The sequence below is a fragment of the Penicillium verhagenii genome (genome assembly GCF_028828195.1).
Source record: "Penicillium verhagenii strain IBT 33310 chromosome Unknown utg000003l_segment0_segment0, whole genome shotgun sequence".
NCBI classification, from domain to species: domain Eukaryota; kingdom Fungi; phylum Ascomycota; class Eurotiomycetes; order Eurotiales; family Aspergillaceae; genus Penicillium; species Penicillium verhagenii.
The window spans coordinates 6,197-28,982 of record NW_026643167.1 but is presented as its reverse complement, the minus strand read 5'-3'; the positions used below and the strand labels follow the sequence as shown (position 1 = coordinate 28,982).

The 22,786-nt window shown below is 42.0% G+C and overlaps 9 protein-coding genes across 9 annotated transcripts; 4 read left to right on the top strand and 5 right to left on the bottom strand.

Moving 5' to 3' along the window:
* Positions 1 to 792: 792 nt before the first annotated feature.
* N7466_001417 (uncharacterized protein) lies at positions 793 to 1,077 on the bottom strand (the record flags this gene model as incomplete). Its single annotated transcript, XM_057160815.1, has 1 exon — positions 793 to 1,077. One exon carries the CDS (start codon positions 1,075 to 1,077, stop codon positions 793 to 795), a length of 285 nt encoding a protein of 94 aa, XP_057024100.1.
* Positions 1,078 to 1,493: 416 nt separating this feature from the next.
* N7466_001416 (uncharacterized protein) lies at positions 1,494 to 1,772 on the top strand (the record flags this gene model as incomplete). Its single annotated transcript, XM_057160814.1, has 1 exon — positions 1,494 to 1,772. The coding sequence occupies one exon, from the start codon at positions 1,494 to 1,496 to the stop codon at positions 1,770 to 1,772; it is 279 nt and encodes a 92-aa protein (XP_057024099.1).
* Positions 1,773 to 3,945: 2,173 nt separating this feature from the next.
* On the top strand, positions 3,946 to 4,434 carry N7466_001415 (uncharacterized protein; the record flags this gene model as incomplete). Its single annotated transcript, XM_057160813.1, has 1 exon — positions 3,946 to 4,434. The coding sequence occupies one exon, from the start codon at positions 3,946 to 3,948 to the stop codon at positions 4,432 to 4,434; it is 489 nt and encodes a 162-aa protein (XP_057024098.1).
* A 529-nt stretch (positions 4,435 to 4,963) lies between these two features.
* On the bottom strand, positions 4,964 to 5,461 carry N7466_001414 (uncharacterized protein; the record flags this gene model as incomplete). Its single annotated transcript, XM_057160812.1, has 1 exon — positions 4,964 to 5,461. One exon carries the CDS (start codon positions 5,459 to 5,461, stop codon positions 4,964 to 4,966), a length of 498 nt encoding a protein of 165 aa, XP_057024097.1.
* Positions 5,462 to 6,737: 1,276 nt separating this feature from the next.
* N7466_001413 (uncharacterized protein) lies at positions 6,738 to 7,007 on the top strand (the record flags this gene model as incomplete). The annotated part of the gene is made up of 1 exon (XM_057160811.1): positions 6,738 to 7,007. One exon carries the CDS (start codon positions 6,738 to 6,740, stop codon positions 7,005 to 7,007), a length of 270 nt encoding a protein of 89 aa, XP_057024096.1.
* A 1,595-nt stretch (positions 7,008 to 8,602) lies between these two features.
* N7466_001412 (uncharacterized protein) lies at positions 8,603 to 9,163 on the bottom strand (the record flags this gene model as incomplete). Its single annotated transcript, XM_057160810.1, has 2 exons — positions 8,603 to 8,650; positions 8,867 to 9,163. The coding sequence occupies 2 exons, from the start codon at positions 9,161 to 9,163 to the stop codon at positions 8,603 to 8,605; spliced, it is 345 nt and encodes a 114-aa protein (XP_057024095.1).
* Positions 9,164 to 10,323: 1,160 nt separating this feature from the next.
* On the top strand, positions 10,324 to 10,918 carry N7466_001411 (uncharacterized protein; the record flags this gene model as incomplete). Its single annotated transcript, XM_057160809.1, has 2 exons — positions 10,324 to 10,628; positions 10,687 to 10,918. The coding sequence occupies 2 exons, from the start codon at positions 10,324 to 10,326 to the stop codon at positions 10,916 to 10,918; spliced, it is 537 nt and encodes a 178-aa protein (XP_057024094.1).
* Positions 10,919 to 12,776: 1,858 nt separating this feature from the next.
* N7466_001410 (uncharacterized protein) lies at positions 12,777 to 13,169 on the bottom strand (the record flags this gene model as incomplete). Its single annotated transcript, XM_057160808.1, has 2 exons — positions 12,777 to 12,887; positions 12,948 to 13,169. The coding sequence occupies 2 exons, from the start codon at positions 13,167 to 13,169 to the stop codon at positions 12,777 to 12,779; spliced, it is 333 nt and encodes a 110-aa protein (XP_057024093.1).
* Positions 13,170 to 15,212: 2,043 nt separating this feature from the next.
* On the bottom strand, positions 15,213 to 17,724 carry N7466_001409 (DUF3435 domain-containing protein; the record flags this gene model as incomplete). Its single annotated transcript, XM_057160807.1, has 5 exons — positions 15,213 to 16,246; positions 16,298 to 16,686; positions 16,737 to 17,059; positions 17,134 to 17,368; positions 17,435 to 17,724. 5 exons carry the CDS (start codon positions 17,722 to 17,724, stop codon positions 15,213 to 15,215), a joined length of 2,271 nt encoding a protein of 756 aa, XP_057024092.1.
* Between the last annotated feature and the right edge of the window lie 5,062 nt (positions 17,725 to 22,786).

Below are 22,786 nucleotides of genomic sequence, written 5' to 3'. Positions count from 1 at the left end.
GTGACTGCTTTCGTTACACCCATTACTGATGAACGTGAAGTGTTCTGAAAAATGTAAATCATACAACAATGCAGAGAGAGAGACGTGTCCGGTATGTCGTCTCGACATTGGCACGCGCGCTTGAAAGCATAAGATTGACTGCGGAGGAATGGCAATTCACCTGGCACCTCAACGTCAAGATCCGACACCGAGTGTCCCTCGCCAATCCCGACAATTTGGTACTTTCAGCCGAGATGCCAAGTATAAGACCACCCTCACATGACACATGGGCGACCGGATGATAAAGGGCGACCAAATGAGCTCCCATGCACTCCAGGAGCCCTTGGTATTCCCGCTACCAATACGAGCAGCCCTCATCGTATAGACTGAGGCAGGGACAGAGGCGAGGATCATCACAAACACCGTCTGCCTTTAAGTCCTGAGGTTGACCATTGGCTCTTTTGCCAGACTCTCCAAAAAGTCACCTGGTGACTAGGCAGTGCCAAAATGAATTTATCACATTTGTATACTACACCGTCATCCAATTTTCGATCGCCCGACAAGACGCTGATCAATCATCGGAAATCATGAGTCAAGATTTCCTTTTCCGGTGTATTTGCTAAATTGTGCCCAGCAGAATGTGCCTCCGTGCGAAACCCAAAGCACGCCATCACCGCCGCAGGCGTTGGACAGCCTTGTTCCGATATGCAACGCGTTGCCGGTTTCCAGTACGCGTTGCCGGTTTCTCAGACGAAAGAGCATGCTGAGCAACATGCTCACGAGGGATTGACCGCCACGGTTGTCTGGCTTAGGTCAGTGCAATGGCTGGACTCGGTCGGCCTTGTGGGAGTCGGCCTTGTGGGAGTCGGCCTTGTGGGAGTCGGCCTTGTGGGAGTCGGCCTTGTGGGAGTCGGCCTTGTGGAAGTCGGCCTTGTGGGAGTCGGCTTTGTGGGTGTCGGTCTTGTGGGTGTCGGTCTTGTGGGCATTGATACGCGCAAGTCGGCTTGCGGAAGTGGGCTTGTGGGCGTTGGCTTGTGGGACTTGGCTCGTGGGACTTGGCTCGTGGGACTTGGCTTGTGGGAGTTGGCTCGTTGGCATTGATATGTGGGCGTTGATATGTGGGCATTGATATGTGGGATTGGGCTGGTGGGAGTGGTTTGTAGAAGTCGGCCAGGAGCTGAGAGTCAATCAGACACATCTGCTCGAGGTATACTCCGAGGTATACTCCATGGTCATTTCAGTCGGCTACAGCTGTGGTACCAACCACGAGAGAGAGAGGTCAGAGGCAATCTTCAAGAGTCGACTAGAGCGAGCATTGATTGACTGGAACTCGAGACCGGCAGAGCTACCAGTACATGGGCTGTATTGTCAGCTGAAAGCCACCAGAACGAGCCGAGAATTAAGCAAAGTTGAGTATAAGAGCGGTGAGGAGATCATCTCAATCTGATATCGACTGACTAACTGCAAAGGCCAGTGTCATGTGCGGACCAGTTCCGCGGGATGTCGCGTAAACAATGCGGCCCCCGTCTGAGACGACCTCACCGCCTTGGCCGTCGCGTGGGATCGAAAGCATCTTCCTCTCGTCAGACACTGATGGACTGAAAAGCCAATGCCGACGTCTCGCTTTGGAGACACGACGCTGTATTTCCATCCATGACGTGCGAGCACCGACACCGTTCTGTATCCTTGCTCGACAAGTAGCTCAGCCGGCGAATGTTATTGTTCTTGCCAACCTGTCCATCTGCTGCGCGGTTACCCTCTACCGACCTCCACAGACCGTCTGCCAGATTTAAGTCAATGTGGATCCCTGCCTGTCATCTACTCGTCCAATGCGATGACATGGACAGCTACTCTAGCGAATGCCGTTCTCATGCTTGAATGCATGTTCGCAGTCCAGAGAAGACGATACTCGAAACTTGAGTATAGGTGCAACAAAGAGAATCACCTTATTCGATGAGAATGTCAATCGATCCACCCACATCTATGGGGGCTAGAGACTCCTTTGCCAAGCAGCACGTATGAAGTCGCGCCCGCTGATACTTGATGTTCTATCAGCGGAGCGATGTGTGCAATTGTGGGTCACACGAAGCCACATCAGGTAGCCAAACAGTGCAGTCTGCAAGACCGGCAATTCTGGCCTGACCATCGTTGCAAATTTATTTACCGAGTGCTACAACCGGTGGATCGACTTCCGCCGACAAGGTTCCATGAGACCTTTTCATTGCAGGCATCACTGCTTGGCCATATCAGTCGTTCCGAGGTCTGGGAGATCTCATGCAAGGTTTTATAAATCTGCGCCGTCTCTCGCAGTATCGATAACATTACGGTCCTGCTCGAGCCGAACAAATGAAATGGATCTCTCGTGATGCCCGTCGGTTGCTGGTCCGAATGGCACCATGGTTTCCAAACACCCCCTGCCTTTCGATCACGTGATATTTGGCCCCGGCCCCGATGCTGCTGACGAGAAGTCGATTTGAGCTTCCCAAAATCCATGCCCATTTTATTGGCGAATCGAGAAATTCAGAGAAATCTGTACTCGGTGGTGTCAGTTTCACCCAGGAATTCACTCTGATGGGTGTGGGGATCTACGAAGAGGAAGCCATCATTGTGTAAGGCTACCCGTCGGACTGCCATGGCAGAACAAAGAAGAGGTCTTGCGTATTGGTGCTGGATATCTAGCTCAGTTGCTTGTCATTCAGGTACAACAGTGGGAGTTGCGCCACAGTGGTGTGGTGTGAGATGCGAGCTCGGTATCTCTACGTTGCATCGTCCTGTCGAGTCTCTGAGACATCTGCGCCGTTGCGTACATCCCTGCGGGCTGTGTGTATTCATCTTTGCTCAATCTAGGCCCTTCTCAGCGCGCTTATTTGCTCTCTGTCCAAGCACAGCAAGCTCCTGCTGAGTTTGACGTAGAAAATACCATCGTCGATCGCTTGCGATGCGTCACGACACATCGTTTGTTGGCCACCTCATCGATCACACATATCAGCTACCGCACAGTCATTCCCCTCATCAGACAAACAACTGTGCGTGGCTGCGTGGCTGATGTCTCCCAACGCATGATCACCACAAGGCCTTGACTTGTCTGGGTAGGCGCATCTTATGTTCCTCGCGAGCTGCTGAATGACGAAGAATGACTGGGCTCTATCTTAGTTCCCCAGGTGCACTCATTCAAATGATGGAACGTGAAGGCAGAACGGGACTAAAGTGCTCGTCATGCTGGGCAAACTCTCGACCGGCTCATTATGCTTTCATCCCGCACGTTGCTTTTCTCATCGCTTACGTAGTTGCCCTGATTATACCTCGTTGATATATCCTTTTCGTAGACTAATGACCGCCACCGGTAACACAAATGTAGTATATCATGCTGTTCGATGGTCGTACTACGGCAGCCTCGTCAGGGTGTGGGGCAGGACAGCCCTTACAAAGTGTACATACACACTGTACGTGCATAGTGTCATTCACTCGAATCTCGGGCTCACCGCAGTATTCAATTCATATGGAATCGACCTTTGTAGCCGGTGCGATTGCTGAGCATTAGCTTCATGTTTGTACAGTATTATACACGGTTGACTTCGAAATGACTTAATCCCATTTGTTTGATGATGTATCACAGTCGTACTGAGAAGAGACCGGTGTAGACTTCATGAGTTATGATTTTGTGAGACAACTAGAGGAATTCCAGTCACACGTGCGACTTGGATGTCAAAGCATTTGTAGTTCAAAAAAGAAAATGTTGTTGTCTCATGAAGAAAGGAGCGGCTATAATATGCACACTATACTGCATATATATCGGGACGTTTGAGCCAACTGGGTTCTTGGGGTAGATTCTTCGAAATTTATGGCATGATGTAGCTTTCTTTTTAGTACCTAATTGCCAGCCGTATGCCACGAATCCACTTTTTGTCAAAAAGGACTTGACAATAGCTGTTGGTCTATGAGCTACTGTATGAGAAAAATTCAGTGATGTGGGTGGGGTCTTTTCCCAAGTCGGACGAATTGTGCGCGAGGGATGACACACCGCCTGAGCGACTCATTCCGTTTGTCAACGCGTCAGACTCGGCATTGACAGTCTGCTCATCGATGCGTCGACACTGTCACCATCAACAAATTGTTTTCTGTGGTGGTCACTGTTTTCCAGACTGGCCACTGTTCTTCCTAGCTGGTCACCGTTCCAAGTTGGTCACCGTTCCAAGCTGGTCACCGTTCCAAGCTGGTCACCGTTCCAAGCTGGTCACCGTTCCTAGCTGGTCACCGTTCCAAGTTGGTCACCGTTCCAAGCTGGTCACCGTTCCAAGCTGGTCACCGTTCCAAGTTGGTCACCGTTCCAAGTTGGTCACCGTTCCAAGTTGGTCACCGTTCCAAGTTGGTCACCGTTCCAAGCTGGTCACCGTTCCAAGCTGGTCACCGATTTCCAAGCTGATCACTGTTTTACGAGCAGACTCAACTGTTTAAGAAAGCTAGTCAACTGTTTACGCACGATCATTCAACTGTTTACGAATGGCCGTTCAACTGTTTACGAATGGCCGTTCAACTGTATACGAATGGCCATTCAACTGTATACGGACGCTCAGTCAACTGAGGATGATCTGTCTACCAAAGCTGGTCAATTGTTCACAAAGCAGGCTGCTGGATTGATCACCGCATTTACGCTACCACCATCAACCTCGTTTGAACAGTCATCCTGACCTATGAGACCGACGAGTCATGCTTTCTTGCCCAAGTCTGATGGTCTTTGACCGAGCCGACCAGCCTGTACGTGTGTGTATACATCCTGTGAGATCAGGTTCTGGACACGATACTACTATGCACGGCGAAAGCTGAAACAGCAAGATCCAGGGTTTATTCGTACTCTATAATATTTTGGAGCGAAATCAGGGCCCAAAATGCGCTCTCACGGCCTTGCTATCAGTCTCTTCGCCCGTGGCTCGGGCCTACACAACGCATCTATCGATATGGGTGCAGGTCTTGGCTTCTTCAATTGTCAAAGCGAGAATTGAATACTGGTCCCTAGCACCGCGTAGAGGTGCCTGCACTTCGCTAGAGTCCCTTGGTATCGCAGCGCCCCCCTGCGGAGTCCCTTGGTATCGCAGCTGTCCCCTGCGGAGTCCCTTGATATCGCAGCTGTCCCCTGCGGAGTCCCTTGGTATCGCAGCTGTCCCCTGCGGAGTCCCTTGATATCGCAGCTGTCCCCTGCGGAGTCCCTTGATGTCGCAGCTGTCCCCTGCGGAGTCCCTTGGTATCGCAGCTGTCCCCTGCGGAGTCCCTTGATATCGCAGCTGTCCCCTGCGGAGCATACTTGATAACGCAGAGCCCATGCTGCGGGCAAGCGCAAGTCTGGCACCACTGGGCTCAAAGAAGCAACAGTATGCTGACCAAGTCGTAGCATATCCAAGTGGCTATGGAGACTTTGAAGCCTGCAACCGAAGTCGGCAGACAAGAGAGTGACAACATGACACGTGGGAGTGTGAGGAGGGCCCATGACACATGGGAGTGTGAAGAAGGCAAGTCCTGATTTTTTTTTTTTGGGCTGGAAATCTGGCGCGTTTTATCTCACTTCGGCTACGTTTCTTCGTAGAGACCGTCTGCGAAGATTAATAGGGACGGCCACTGGTTTTTGAGGGGTGTTGAAGTGTTTAAACAGGCGTTGGAAAAGTCTTTCAGGAATATCTGGCCAAAAGACGCACGTCTGAACGACCCGCGGCCGGCCTCATTTTGCCAAGAGGGACTGCCTCTTGGTTCCATGAAAGACGACCATCTAGACTCTTCATTTCTGCGGTAGGTTACATTGGCAACTGTACCACAACTGGTGAACAAATATTGAATCCATGGATTTAAACGCTACAGTAATTAAATCGCGCAATGCATCAAGTTGAGCCAGACGAGCTACTGCGAAGTGTTGAAAGAGGGCTCAACGCATTGGCCATAAACATCCAATCACCGCGCCTACAGTGGTTAAACCAGAGCATGCGATGTGCAGGTTGAGGAAGGTGCACTAAACTCAACGGTGTAAATACAGTGCCTCGTCTTGAGCAAAGCAACTTTTTTTCAGATTGGCCCTGTTATGATGTCGATAATTGTTTATCAACCGTGTAGAAAAATTCTATCTTGAGCGAGAATGAGGCGGGCAGAGGAGAGATTTTGCACACGCCGACTGCAGACCTGCTGCTCCCTCCCACCTTCTGCGCCAACTCTGCATCAAGGCCGATTATCTACAGTCCACCTCAGTGACCACGCAAACTGAAACCATCCGATTGCTTTCTCCGCCAAACGACAACTAAGCCTGGATGCAACATGCGCTGTTCCTATTATCTCATTTGGCGATCCCCAAAGTCTCTCTAGTCCGACAGAAGACACCACAGAGGACGAGACTTCTCATGAGACAGACCGCTGCATACCCCCACATGAGGCAGCCCAATGGGCAGTGTCAAGGAAGATGCGCACGACTGACCTCGGGCCAAGATGTGAAGAGAAGCAGTGCCACTCCGAAAAAGTGATACATTGAGAACTGCAATATGGTCGTTTCGCAATCCACCGCAGAGTGAATGTCAAGTCTTGACTGAGAGCGAGGTTTGGCCTGCATGGTAATTTATCAGACTAGGCGATCGAATGAACGCGTGTCCTCGAGTCTCCGACACTGCCGACACCATCTAGAATTATGCAGGAATTTAGTCAAACAAGCTCGTGGAATAAAAGTCGTGGCGACCTGGAGGGACTACTACTGACCAGTAATTGTGGAGATGATGGCAAAAGTAAAAATGGCTACGGCGGAGGGAGAAGGACCGGATGAGCGCCTCAGTGATAATTCCCATCGTGATCAGACTATTGTAAGGGATTTCACATCTCCACTGAATTCCTCTCACGTATCTCCGCACTGTGCTCTGTCACTGACAATATGCAGCCTTCTACGAATCGACGACATCATGGCCCAGGAAATAAGATACCGAATCGGTCTCCGGTGTAGAACGGACCCGTTCCTTGACCAGCTGGTTCCGACCGACGCAACCCACGTGCCTATTAAGGTTTAAGGTGCCGGCCGATCCGATCGTCCCGTTTCCAATTCTCATCGTAGATACTGATCTTAGTCAGGTCGATTGCCTTGTCTTAGACATCGCTAAAGTTCCTGATCAGGAGGGCAATGGCCAATTGACCACAGCAATAATATCTTCTAGATTGTTCCTTTGCCTTTGCAATCGACGCTCGTGGCAGGGCAAAACCGAGGATCTGCGAGTACCCTTGCAAGACTTTGGCTGATTGGGCTGGCTCGGCCAATCAAGTCAATTCTGACTGCGGGCCTGCTCCTTCTAATCAAACTTAGCGGTCCTGCCCTGTCTCGAGCAATCTTGATTGGTTCGACACCTGCTGAGGAATCAAGGGACCTTGCCTGATGCGGAGAAGCCGTGAATGTCATTCTGACTCAAAGTACCCGCCGTGCCTGGCCAATCAGATGCCAGTAGGTGGTTCTGGAACGTGTCGATCACTTTCCATGTGGCGCAAGACCCACCGCGGATGCAACACCCTCCTGGACCACGAGCCATGGTAAATGATCCGTTCTAGGCTGGGGCAGACGAAGAGCCCTGACTGGACTTACGAGTTGGCTCTTAAACTTCGTCTCCGGGTATGTATATTAGTACTTATGGCCAACTTGGTGACGTAGACGTATACTTATTCTGATATGTCAATTAGAAACCATTCTCGCGTAGATATGTCGCATTGGTAACTGCCCGCCCTGGACGTTGCCTTCAAGTATTCGTTATGGTATAGCATACGTGACATCTCACCAATACTATTTAGCAAGAACAACAATGATATTTATGGGTAGCTAAGACCATGGCATACTGTATCTTGGTTCTAGAAGATGAGTTGATATGCCCGTCGATGGGACTAGGCAAATGTGCGCCATACGGTAAACACAAAAATGGCACCGGTGCCGGTGGGGTGTTTATTATCCTTGGCTGCCCTCTGCTTGCATCCAAGTAAGTGCAGTACACTCCTTGTCCGCTACAATAGCCTCAACCCCAGTTTCTTACTGTTTCGTCGACCCTGGTGCGTACCAATACCACTTCAATAAGCCGTCCACATTACTGGGCTACTTTATAGGGACCAGAACAAATTTATTGTGTCTTAAATAAAACCTGAGCACATCCAGGATGTGTTCTCGGGCGATTGCCAGGAACCTGACTGCAAAATCAAATATGTTACTTAATAATGATGAAGATGACCAAAGATGACCACGATCAATTAACGTGAGTACAAATATACCAAGCTTATATTCAAAGTCAGGATACGACGGTAGCGCGTCAAGCGCATTGGCGCGGAAAGGATGGACGGTAAACAGACGGGCGGTGGTAGGATAATCGTTGAACCCTACACTGGAGCACGGTGAGGCGAAAATTTTTCAAACAGATCAGAACTAGATTGGTGGTGATTGAAGACATGCGAGCGCCAGTTTTGAAAGTTCTGCTAGAGAGACAATACAAAAGTTGTAGTTCCATATTGTACCCAGTTTGCCTCTTCCCCAGAAGAGCTGCAATGAGGCCATTCTTGCCGAAGATGCCCCCTTTCCCTTGTAGTGCTCTTGCAATCAGTCAGGCTTTGGTTGGGCTGGCGATGGTGTAACTATTTATTGCCAGTGTGCCCGCGACTTTCCTTTCGCTTCCTCGACATCGATCTGTACTTTGCGTTAGTCACAGTCATTGACCATGGTGGCCTAAAGACCTCAGGATAATGATGAGGGCTTCGCGAACTGACCTTTTTCGTCTGGTCGACCGACAGTCTTGCTTCTGTACCCGTTCAATTGCCCGACTATATATGTTAGAGATACTAGACTCGTGGATAATGTGGATTTGCAACGCAAATAGCAAAAAAGTACTCACTGGGGGCTTACGGATCGAGTTTGTTCGTTCTGCCTGGAATGAGACGATCCCGTTGACTTTGGTCTTTCGATAGAAGTGAATCGAACTTTCCGAGTGTGTCTGCCCTCCGGCTTTGTAGCTGGAGACCATGCATGATCACGCTCTGCTCGGGTGAGTCCCAGCTTCTGGCGAGGAATTTTCAAAGGCGCCGAGGAGCTTACTGGCTCTGGGGAGCAGGTTTCGCTCTCCAAACCATCGCGCCACTTTTTGTGGTCGCTTATAATTTTATTGAAGCGATCGTCAGAATTCTTCTTGTCGTACTGCGCCATTATTAACACAGGAATTTTGGTGGAGTCGAATATGATGGCTGTCAAAGAGAGGGTTGTCTGAAAAGAAAGGGGAGAAAGTGCCGTCTGTTTCTTTTAAACTTGTCAGCATGCGAAGTCTTGGCAGTTGCGGTGAAGTTCATGGTCTGCTGCACGCTCGACCACAGCATCCCTCGTCGCTCGGCCCTATCACTGGTTACCATCAATTTGGGTGGGCTGGCGAAGCTGAGCGAGCCAAAGTCAATCCGTAGATGTACCGAGGATCCCATCATCTGGAATGCTCTACCACAAGTGTCGACCGCCCAGGAAGTACCCTTTACAATTCTTGGATAGAAAAAAGTCTGAGAGACACGATAAATATCTATATTTCGAATCTACTACATTTATTGGACCGTGCTTGGAACATACCAGTTATTTCTTCGTAGGACCAATTGTTGCTATGAGAAGGCGGCAGGTGGGGCTTTCGAAAAGGCTGAGCAAGGGAAAATGACTTACACAGTTGTTCGCCCCATTGCAGGATACCGCATTATAGCTTTCGTATAGTGAAATATGATCATGGAGCTGCCATGAGGCTTTTTGAGCAGGCATGAATGTGTCTTCGCAGTGGAATCTTGCTTTGTTGAATTTATGTTGACTCAAGCGACAAATAATCGTAAGAGAACCTCCTCAGTTATTCTGTTTGTGAGACTGGACCGCCTGATTGAGTGACAAATTTAACCGATACTAAAAGATGACTCCAGGTAGCTATTGAAACGCACGTATGATCACTATGGACGATGATTCAAAATATCCGACCCTCTGTGTGAATTTATCTTGCATCGATATGTTACCATGAGATCACAAAAATGATTTGCGCGATTTAAATATCCCTTCCATTAAAATAATGCGGGCTTATCGCATCGTAGGAAAATTTAGACTTATTATAAATGCTGGAAAGCCTCGCTGGCTTGCGTTGTTCTCCGCGCTTCGAAATTTGGGAATTCATTGGCGTCATAGACGTCTTGGAAAAAAAGCCTGTCATGCATATTCCTGCGAAATCAAGGGTGCGTGTCCCATGGGCAAAGCCTGCGCATGTACACAGCTTCCCAAATGAGGAATGTACCTCCCCCAGCACAAGCACCCCCTTTCCCACTCGCTGCATCAATGAGACCCCCTACGCAAGAATGCTTAGAGAAGAGGAGGAAATGGATTTTGTCTTCAACATCACTGTCAGTGCGGCCAACTGGGCTCTGCTTGCTGGCTATCTGGTCGTCCCGGGCACATTTACCTCTCTTCAAAGCTCCGATCAGGTTGAACGTGCTTTGCAAGCCAACAAAGCCGGTCGAACAGTGTTGCACACGATCCAGAATCCTCCATTGCTCTCCATTGCCTGTTGTCTTCTTGTCGGAGGTCTTGCAGCTTTCGCATGGCTTTTGCATTTTGCGAAGCTCAGAAGCAATTACATATGGTTGGTCAATAGGCTTTTCACGTAAGTTACTGCATCACTCGCACGACAACCAGGGTGTTTGAAATTGATTTATCAATAGGCCAATTTCTCTGAACGCCGCTGCTGGGCTATTGACTACAATTATCAACGTGTGCGCATCTCAAGGGGGAGATTGGTCTGTAATGGCCATTGCTACCACTGTCGCTACTGGAACTACTCTTACTGTTTCCCTGGCACTGTTGTATTTCTATAAGTTTCACCTTCTGGAGAAGATCAAACGAGATGAGGCGGTCTTCACTTTTGTTTTGCCTTCTTCGAGACCGAAAAAGTAAGTCGAGGGGCTGGTATCGACCTGAGCATGGCCGATGAAGAAGATTGAAAGGAATGAGTAGGGATGTTCTCTGAACGCGTATTGTCATTTGAAGATCGGAGCAACAAACTATTATGCAGGAAGATACGGCAGACTGTGTGGATGCAGAGAATTCAGTATAAGATGCAATATGATGTTCTTGCTATGCTTTTCGCTGTAAACACCTTGTTTCGTACTGCTCCTTAATGCCAGGTCTGATCGTTCGAAGGGTTGCCCGAGCAATCAAAGGTATTAGCTGGTTTCCTATCTTGTTGTAAGCCTCGCCTCAGAAATAGCATGGATATAGTGCTGACAAAGTTGTGAATGACACAAGTCAGCCCTTTGCAGGCCTTTAAAAAGCAAACGGTGAAAAGAAAATATCTCACGCCAGAGCTGGCTAGCCCAACGGGGACTACTCACCAAATCTGAAAAACGACTGAATGTTCTTCGACCTCAATTCAAGGCCACAGGTAAGGTCTAAAAATTGTAGCTTCTGCAAGAATTAGGAACTGGTGCTGAAAGACTGTTGATCCTAGGGAACCAAAAACTGTAATTAGGACATTGCGCAGTCTCCTGTATTCATTCGAATATTCCAGCACTTTACAGAGGTCAGAGAAATCTTCAACTGATGAATTGCTTGAGACCTTTTCAGTCCAGAAGCCAACTAAATGACTGGAGATATAAAAAGCGAGTCCTGTTCTAAAACTTGACAAGACCCAACCACCCATTCTCGATTGATTGAGTCCGGCCACTCATAGAATATACGTCTGGGACACAGCATTCAATTTCGCCTGTTGGCTCATATGCGTTTCTGAGCTTCTCTACCGATTCGGACACGTCTGATAAATTCTAGAGCCATACCATGACCATCTGGTCTACGGTCGAGTCTAAGTTAGTGTCCTACAAAATGCCCCAATGTTCTGATTAAGTTGATTTCTAAATTATCTATCATCAGAATGTTTCCATGCAGCAACGACATGATCAATGGGGCTTCCATCGCATGTACCGAGAACAACATTGCTGCACCTAAAAATCCTGACGCCAATGCAGAGCTGCATTGGAATACTGCCGCTCTGCCTTTATCATTGATCATTCCCACATTTGACCGGCCAACTCTGAGCGTACCTGCTGTCACCACTGCATCCTATGCCAGAGTACTGGCTGTCCCTACAGCCACACATATCGCACCTAGTGTAACAGTGGAGGGATCAGCTGATAAAGCGTTCTTCGAAACCTCACGACCTTGGAGACTCTGCTTGATTTTTCTTCTCATCAATCATATCTTTCTCTAAGGTCGGTGAGAGCTTTTTTTCTGGTATGAGCATGTGGCAGTTTGAATGGACCTGAGTATGCTTGAATAGTGAGAAGTCCGAATGATATAGCGGCGGATACAGAGAACAATGAGAAGATTACAAAGTAAAAAGCCCAGTATCGATGACGTCTTAGCAAAATGCGGAGTCCTTAGAAAGATGAGGCTTTTCGTACTTGAATATCAGTCAGGCACGTATTCTATCAATGAATGGAAGATTGCAGGGAAGCATATTGATTTCAGAGAAATAGAGATGCGCCATAAATTACAGGACTCGAGGCGATACAAGGCTGGATTTGATCAGGAATAAATCGTAAGATCGAGACACACCCCGAGCTATCGCCAGAGCAATCTATAAATATTTGATTCCCAACAAATTGAGAGACCAAAAATTGAAATATAGTGTAAACCAGTTTAACACATCTGATGGAGAAATCAATGCTCGCAAGATCCAACTTTGCATGTCGGTTTTGCTCACTTGTGAGCCTTGTAACCGATGATTTGCTTCTGGCTCTAACATATCATGAGCCTCTCACATCTCATCATCTTCCCACGAGTACCACAGAACAAGATATTTAATGACCGATTGGCCATTCTGGATGACTGCTTGTCGCGTGATTGTTTTGATTGGAATTTTCCCGTCCTATCATGAGATGCTCACTAGATTAGCGATGTGATTAAGAGTCTATCGCGATGCACTTACCTGAACACCAAATTCTCCATCAGCTCGCGAGGAACCATTGAAAAGATATAAAGCATCCGACGAATCATGCGAGGCATATGACAATCTTTCTGTGTCTGAAGCGATGAAATCTCGGTCGTCACTTGTCTCCGAGGGTACCGTAGAGGATTTTTCGGAAGGGAATGAACAGATGTCCGTGTCCTCTGATTCCCAAGTCAAAAGCCCATTCTCAGGGCTGGTCATGATGGCTGGTAAGGTAGTAATCTAGAATGGAAGCGCTGGGCTGTCAATGCTGAAGGGATGAACAAAATTGATGGATCTTTCCAAAGCTTTATGCAGCCCGAAGTCTGCACTAAAAACTTTCAAGAGACCTGGATTTTGCGGATTAGAATTGTAAGTACAGATTCCAGATTATTTCCATCGTTGTGATACGATATTGCAGTCTCTCATGATGTCGAATTTTGAGTAACCATCGAAAGTGAACACCTGTTCTCACCATCCTCACCATCCTCACCATTACTCTTCTTCGAGAAGAACAATGCAATTATCTTGGAGATGGGAGGGGATCCCAGTAGAAGTGCGAGCTTTATGCTCAGATTGGCGAAATTGGCGAAATTGTTTCGGCGTATCGTTGTGGCTGACTATCTCATGAAACGGAGAGCTTGTTGTCCTGCATGCGCGCGGACAGATGATACTTGTCGTACTTGAATATCATCAGTGCTAGGAACACATATACCATCCCAATTTTAGGTTATAATATGAAACTTGCTTTTGGAGGAATTCAATTTCTCAGGTATAGTTAACTGTGTGGGGTAGGTACTCCAGCCGTAGAAATAGGCCCCAAGGGTCGAACTTCTTTCCTCTGCCAAAGATTTCATCTTTCCCGACCCTATTATGATGAACGACTGCAAATTTAAGCTATCAACCTCCAAACCATAAGATTTGGAACACTTTCGGAAATAATGAAAACCAAAATAACGTTGTTCAAATAGCGGAAAAGGGCGCGAACGGGGTAGTTCTATATATTGTAGGATTGTATTCCAATACCATAACTCTGTCTCGTCATGTATATACATTAGCTGTGATAACTGTTCTGCCGGCATTACGGGCCGAAAAGGATGCTGTGGCAGAAAAAAAAATATGGCCAGAGTTCTGCCGGAATTATGATGAAATGAAGGTTCTGCCGGCATTAAACCAAAACCACGATAAGGAGCAAGTAGCATCAGCGAAAGAATACAGCCTACGACACGAGACGAGCCATTACCACAAATGTATCTAGTTTCTCGCGCTCAATCATCTTCCATTCCTTAGAGCTTACCATCTCATTTGGATGGTATCCACCGCATTAACTTGTCCAAGGCACAAATCCTACTAGGACAGGTATTCTTATATTCTTAGGTGTTTTAGTTTAGGTGAGGGGTAAGTGACATGGTTCCCCGCACTGTCTCGTATCGCTAGAGTATTAGAGATCCGCCCGTATCACTGTATGTTTTGTATGGTAAGAAGCAACTTACCGGAAAAATCGACTCGTAACAAGCAGTAATAGTACCGTGCTCATTAAGACCGCTTTCAATACCAGAAGGTATGGTGGGCTTAACGAGTCACGTCTATATGGACCCTGGGTATTTCGTCAGATCTTCTGATGAGCCATCTTTGATTAGCCACTTTTGATACTAGGTCATACAGGAGATCAGAATGCTGATACATAACGACAAACCGCCCGCATTATGCGGGTTGGTTATCGCCGGTTCAAAAATACCTGAAGACGTTGGCATCCGTTTATTTGTGGCTTACAATCTAGTCCCTAGATTTACACACAATTAGAAGGCAAAAAACTTTACCAAGTACAGGCCTAAGAGATAAGGCGCAGACAGGTGCACCGGCGGCGTTGCCAATACTCCAACACCATGGCTTGCCTACTTGATAAACTGGGTCGAGATACTTGTGGCTCGATGAAGTGTAGGGGAGACATCCAGGCGTGACATGCATTTTTGCTTGGTAAGGCTACATCCAGTAAAGGAACCTAGATCACTTCATGGGATATATGAGAATAATCTTTACGGACCGGTCACCGTACCTTACACCAACAAGATGTCCTATACTCAGAGTTAACACAAAAAATGGAAGCTATATTGAAAATCTGTGGTAGAATTGAGCTCATAATCTAACAATGGTAACGCCATAACGAATCTCCAAGCAAAAAATATCTGCGTATGTAGTCGTTCATGTTCCTTTACGTGCCATGGCTGCATGACGAAGTGGTTTACTCTCCAGCGAACCCATTCATCAGATGGAAGCTGCACACCACAGAGATCCCGTCACAGTCGAATGTGAATCATTGGCGTGTCGTTGAAAATGCATGACTTCCGTAAACTTTTCATCGCAAATATTGCACGCAATCGTCTCGCTTGACAAAATCTTTTTGAGATGCTTTATTTTGATGTGTTTGGTGACATCCCCATGGGAGGAAAACCTTCGAACGCGCTTTGCAAGGTCCAGGTCTCGCTGACCCAAGCAAATGAAGCAAAATAATGGTCGATGATCCTTCGTAGCAGATCGGAGAGCAAGTTCGAGCGGAGTTTCTGGTGTACAGGCGCTGTCCATCACTTCACTTCCTCGTTGACAACTATCAAGGATCTTGACGTTTTCCCCAGATCCTTCTAATCTTTTATTCTGCGGTAAACGGCAGCTGTCGCCCTCTTGGAATTCACAATAAGCAGCTACTGAATCGATAGCTTCGGTTCTCCGAGTTATCTCCTCCTCTATCGTTGGGCGTGGTAGAGTCAAAAGACTCTTGATCAGTCGTTGCTGCGGTACAGGGATATCCGTGGAGCACTTCAGCTGTTCGCTGGAAGACTCAGCTGGCTCAACGCCAGACAATTGTCGCTTGATCTCTAACATGGGCTGTTCTCGGTCATATTTGTTTTGAATCTGTGAAAGAAGTGTGTTCTGCGCACGCTGCCTTGCTCCTGCCAACTCCTGGTTCAGTTTTCTATGCATATCATACGCGGGTGTGCCTTTGTGTTTTGACAGGGGACGCTCTAGAGATCGACTGATTTCATCGCGTCGGCGTATTAAGTCGAGAATTTCCCGCTGTTGATTCACGGAGCGAGATTGCTCGGTCGTGAGCTCCTGCGGGCGGCGCGGATCGATCGTTCGGCTCATTCGACAAGCAGCGCGCATAATATCTTCTTCTGGATCAAGGCCACGAATTATGGCGGGCAGGTTCTTGGAGATCTTTCTACTGAGGTAGAATTTGAGAAATGTCCGTGTGTCAGCATGATGCATCACAAGGTTGCGAAGGGAATCGCTGACGGAACCTGGAGCTGGATTAGTCTATGGATCCTACAGGGTTGAACAGTCCAACATACCACTATTGTCCAAAGCGGTGCCTGCCCCATAGCGTAAGCTGTAGGGGCGTGTGACTTGCCTAATACCTGTGATCACGCCGATTTTCTTGACCCACGGCTCCAAAGTTGAGTAGGGGAGAGGCCTGTTGGGTGATATGCCGATTCCGTGAAAAGTCCGCTCTGACATCCGAAATACCGGCACGTCATCCATCGCTGAATCAAGCTGTAGTCTTAGTTCATTACACTCGTCGCGAATTCGAAGCCGAGGAAGCTGGCTTGCAGAAACCAGAATTTCCTCACCCTCAACACGGTCAAATGCACGATCTGCAAAGAGCAGACCCAACAGGAAGACATGCGGACTGAGCACCAACGAAGGATCGAAGATGATTTCGGGCAGAATGTAAGTGTTACTGAAGAAGATGTCAGAGGGGGATTACGACGCGGAGCGGAGCAGACTAACGCTTCTTTGGCACCCAGCCATTCCTTGGTGAACTCAAAGGTGAACTCGATCACAATCCGATGTGGACCGCCCTGCGGGTCACGGAGAAGACTGACTTGGATGTGACGATATCGCAGATCAAGGATGGCTTGGGGACGGTTTGTCGTGAGACCTGCGAGCTGCAAGAAAAGTCCGAGCTCAATGCGGTGGCGGCCATGTCCGAACTTTTTCTTTGTTGTGCTGACGGTGGTCTCCACCACTTTTGCCAGGTCCTCCACATCCATAGGAGGCTTGTCTCGTCCTTTGAAAGACAACTTATACTTTTTGGCCAGTCGCCGAATAACCTGAGTTCGAAAGTGTGTCAGTCTTTGAAGAGGGGCAAGATTAAGTGAATAAAGGTAGGGACAGGCGTTCATACTCGACGCATCCGACGGTTCATCTGATTTCCGATCTTCTTTGACGTGGACCTTTCAAAGACCAGTCGAAAAACTTTCCAAAAGGTATCCAGAGAGCTTTTGCACTTGATTCCCGGAAGCCTTCTTCCATTTTTTCCTCGTCGTAGATTGAGAGCCCACTCCAGAAAGCTATATAGAATCGCGATCGATAAGTGGTGGTATTCCTCGTTGGGATCTTTCTTAATGAAAGCGCAGAATCTTGGTGATACTTTCATAAGTCCATGATGCTCCGCTAATTAGGGAAAAATGAAAGGTGAAACTTACTGTGACCATTTTTCCTCGATGCGATCGAGGAGAGCGGTAGTGCCCTTGCCATAGTCTTCCTGCATGTATGTCGTCTCATCAAAGTTTTGAAGTTGCTGGATGTAGTATTCCGCTGTCTGCTCATTGTCTGCAAAGAATAAGCTCGCATCGCCAGCATTGCGTGCTTGATCTGCTTCATCCTCAGGCTCCGTCAAATCTGTATCGGATCCAGTGTCTTCTGTGCCTTCTCTATCGGAATAGTCGCTGTCGCTAAATGACTCGCAGTTCACTTTACGAGATCGGCGGGCCATGATCAGAGAAACTGAGGGTCGCGGTAGTAAAAGTAGTAAAAGCGATAGAAGATGCGAACACGCAGTCCAGGTGTTGGCAAAAAAGAAGGTTGTCAAAGTAAGAGATCAATTGAATCTCGGCGCTGCGACCCTGAGATTGACTGAGAAGAAAAAAGAAGAAGACAGGGGAGGAAAATCGCTGCCATTTTAAATGCCACAATTGTCGAAAACCCGATTTTCGGTGCCTTCGAGGGCTCGGAACTCTGCAACAAAGGGGCAGCGAGGGGAAGGGGAAGTATAGAGTGGATCACAGGTGCACGCCAAGACGCCGCTGAGGTTCTAGAAGAAAGTGCGTGGGTATAAATCCCATCATGAGTGGCAGAACGGTTGGCAGATGGGCGGCCGAAAGCGGCCTCGGAAACGGCCATTTCTGGCCGTCCATTTGCCATCATCTAGTTTTAAGAAGTATTAAAAGGAATAATATCTATATTTCTTATATAGGAAACTAAGATATATATTATAGGATTACTAAAATAAGAGTAATTACTTATAATAGATTAGAGCTATCTAAGATTAAGAAGCCTATAATATTACTAGCCTTAAAAATAAAGGAAAGGCTTAATAACTCTATATGATATAGGAAATAGTAAAAAGATATAATAGTAATAAATTTATAAAAATTAAGTAGATTAATAATATATATAGAAATATAGCTATAAAAGAACTATAACCTAAGATCTAAGATTATATAGGATATATATCTATAGATATATAGATACTAATAGCTATAAATTAATAAATAGATTAACTAAGACCTATAGTAATAGATAGAGTTATAATACCCTAAAATAATATTTTTAAAGCTTAGAAGGTTATATAGATATCTATAGAATCTCTTAAGATTAATAATAATACTATAATAAATAATAAAGAGAGAGTTAGATAACTCTATTAAGAATTATAAGAGATCTTAAGCTAAATAAAAGTTAAATAAAATAAGCTTAAGTACTAGTTTTAGAAATAGCTAAGATTAGTTAATATAGAAGGATTATACCTATATAGAGATAAGCTATATACTTATATAGGGTTTAAAAAATATCTATAATATTAATATATAATAACTAATTATTACTATAAGAAGGATTATAAAGAGTATAATTAGAAATAGGTAGTATTAGCTTATACTAAGCTAGTACTAAAATAGAAGAAATTACTAAACTAGAAACTAGCTTTTTAGTAACTTATAGTAACTAAGTAAGGAGTATACCTTAAAATTAAAGTAAATATTCTCTTATAAATAACTAAAGTATTAATTAATTTAGGAGTATATAGAAACTTTATAGACCTATACTATATATATTAATTATAGGTATAGTTATACTAAAAAATAAGAGTAATATTAATTATAGGGCTTAATAAAGAAAGCCTAAGACTAGGAATAATCTATAAATCTAGGTTATTATCTATAATTATTAGAAACTATCTAGAGTTAATAGAGTTTAATATTATTAATCTAGGAGGATATAATATAGTACTAAGAATATTATAGCTTAAATACTATAACTTAGTAATCTATTAGGATACCTAATAGATTAATTTTATTAATTATAAATATAAGATAGTAAATTAATAATAAAGTAATTAACTATTACTAAATTAAGATACTAGATTAAGAGTAGGAGCCTATAAAAGACTATAAGATAAGAAACCTAATATAATCTTTTAATCTAAGAATAGGGTCTATAAGACTAATAATATAAATATTATTAGATAGTTAGAGTAATAACTAAATATAAGTAATAATAAACTTAAAGAATATATTATAGTATATTATAAGAAGTCCCTTTATATAATAAAGAAAAGAATACTAGAACTACCTTAAGAATACTAAGAGTTCTAAGATATATTTATAATACTACTAATTAACTAACTACTAGAGTATAGATTATATAATTATTAGATTCTAATTTAGAAGAGAAAGAAACTAAAATATATACTAATTTATTAATTATTAGAGAAAGAGTCTTAAATACTAAGGGAATATATTAATAAGAACCTTATAAAAGATTATATTTAGTACTCTATATTATTAATAAGATACCTAATCTTATTTATACTAAAAAAAGATAATAAATTATATCTTTATATAGATTATAGGTAATTAAATAAGATTACTATTAAAGACTAATATCTATTATTATTAATCTAAAAGATTTAAGATTAAATTTATAAAATAAAATAGTTTACTAAATTTAATATTACTAATATATATAATTACTTATATATTAAAGATAAAGATAAATAGAAAATAGTATTTAGAATAAAGTTTAGATATTATAAATATATAATTATACTATTTAGATTAACTAATATACTAATATCCTTTTAATAATTTATCTTTAGTATTTTAGAAGAATATCTTAATATATTTATTATTATATATTTAGATAATATCCTAGTCTTCTCTAAAATAAAAGAAGAATATATAGGATATATATAAAAAATACTAGAAAAGCTTAAAAAAGCTAAAATAACTCTTAAGCTTAAGAAATATAAATTCTATATATAAGAAACTAGGTTTCTTAGGTATATTATTAATAATAATAATTTTAGTATAAAAGAGGAAAAGATTAAAAATATCTTAGAATAGTCTTAACTTAAAACTATTAAAAAGATATAATAATTCTTAGGATTATATAATTATTACTAAAGAAATATAAATAATTTTAGTAAGATTATAGTAGGACTTAATTAATTAATAAAGAAAGATTAAGTCTAGGAATAAGATAAAATAGTAAATAAATTATTTAAGGGACTAAAAGAGTTATTCTAAATAAGATTAATTATTTATATCTTTAATCTAGAATTACTTATTATAATTAAAATAGATATATTAGATTATATAATTAAGATATAACTTATATAAGAAATTATTATTAATAAGATTAGAGGATCTAAACTAATTATCTTTTAGTTATAAAAGATAATATTAATAGAACTTAATTATAATATTTATAATAAAGAACTATTAACTATAGTATTAATATTTAAAATATAAAGATTATATCTAGAAGAAGTAAAATATTAGATATTAGTTAAATTAGATTATATAAACCTAATATTCTTTACTATAATAAAAATACTTATATAATAATAAGTATACTAGGCTAAGATACTTTTATAATATAATTATAGGATTAAATATTATAAAAGAAGAATAAATAACTAAGTAGATATATTAAATAAGAGATCTAATTACTAGATTAGAGTTAAGAATATAGTACTAATAATACTAAAGATAGATAAAAAAGGAAATCTTATTTATAATTATTAAATACTTATAGTAATAAATAAGTTAGAAAATACTATATAGCTTAAATAAATCTAAGAGACTACTAAAGATAACTAATATCTATAGGATATAGTTAATAAAAGGAATAATAGAAAGATAATCCTAGATAAAAGAATCTTACTTATCTATAGATTAGTATATATTCTATAAAGAATATAAGAAGAGATTATTTAATAATATTATAATATACTAAGTAGAGAATATCTAAGAATAGAAAAAATAATTAAGCTAATTATAAAGAATTTTTATATACCTAATATATACTAAAAAGTTAAAAACTATATTTAGTAATATAATACTTATTAATAGGATAAGCCCTTATAATATTAACCTTATAAAGGAATATAAAACCTAGAAGTACTAATAAAACTATAGGAATAGATTATAATAGATTTTATTACTAAACTACTAATTTTAGATAAATATAATATAATTATAATTATTATTAATAGGCTAATTAAGTATATCTATATAATCTTAATAATAGAAACTATTAATATATAATAAATAATAAATATCCTAATTAGGAATATCTTTATAAACTATAGATTACTAAGAAAGATTATATCTAACTAAGATAAGTTATTTATATTAAATATATAGTATTTATTTATAGACTAGATTAAAATAGAGTATAGACTCTTAATTATCTACTACCTATAAACTAATAGCTAAACTAAGTAGATAAACTAGATACTAGAATAATACCTAAGATACTATATAAATTACTAATAAGATAACTAAATAAGATTATTACTAATTATATAATTTATGTGATAATATTATATATATACTTATTTACTGACTGGTTGTTACCTTTAGAATAAGGATCACGGAGATGCCTTAAGATAAGGATGCCTGAGGATTAGATTGTTTAAATATTTGATAAGGTTGCTAGAGATTGCTAGTAATAGATAAAGGGGGATATGGTATAAAGGTTGCTTGCTAAAGCTAGAGGACTTATTCCTTTTCCTTTCCTCTTTATACTAGAATTTTTAGTTATATTATACCTAAATTGATTTACTTTGATTACTTAAGTAATACTATAATATAATTCTAGTATTACTTTTTCTTCTATATTACTTAACCTATATAACTAAGTACTTAATTATATCTTAAGCTTAGGTTAGTAGTAATATTAGAATATAGGAACTAGATAAGTAATTATAATCACTATCTATAATAAACTTAAAGAGTTGATAAGATTATTAATCTTCTATAGAACCCTAAACCAAAAACTAAAAAGTAATATATTACTATTTTTACTAAACTAATCTAGAGTAATTATTAAAATAAACTACTATTACTATGGTATCTTAGTGTATGACTTAGAGCTAGTTATCTAAGAAGAACCTAAACCTAAAATAAGTAGCTAAGGTTATTGCTAAAGAATCTAATATCTTTTATAACTCCCTAATGGGATAAGGTAGAAGTAGTAAACTAATCTTTAATTAACCAAAAACCCTAATTAGGTAAGGTAGTTTATTATACCTAGATCTTATAAGAAAGGCTGTTGATGTTATATAATAAATAACTAAAGAACTAACTATTTATATTAGAAAGGAAATCTTATATATAGATATTATAGGACCTAACCTAGTACTTACTAAAGAAAGAGTTAGAGTAAGAATTAAGGATTTTAATAACCTAGCTTAACTCTTAAAATAGATAAATAAAAACCTAAAAGAAGCCTTTACTAATATTATTAGAATAGTAGATAAGACTTAGAAT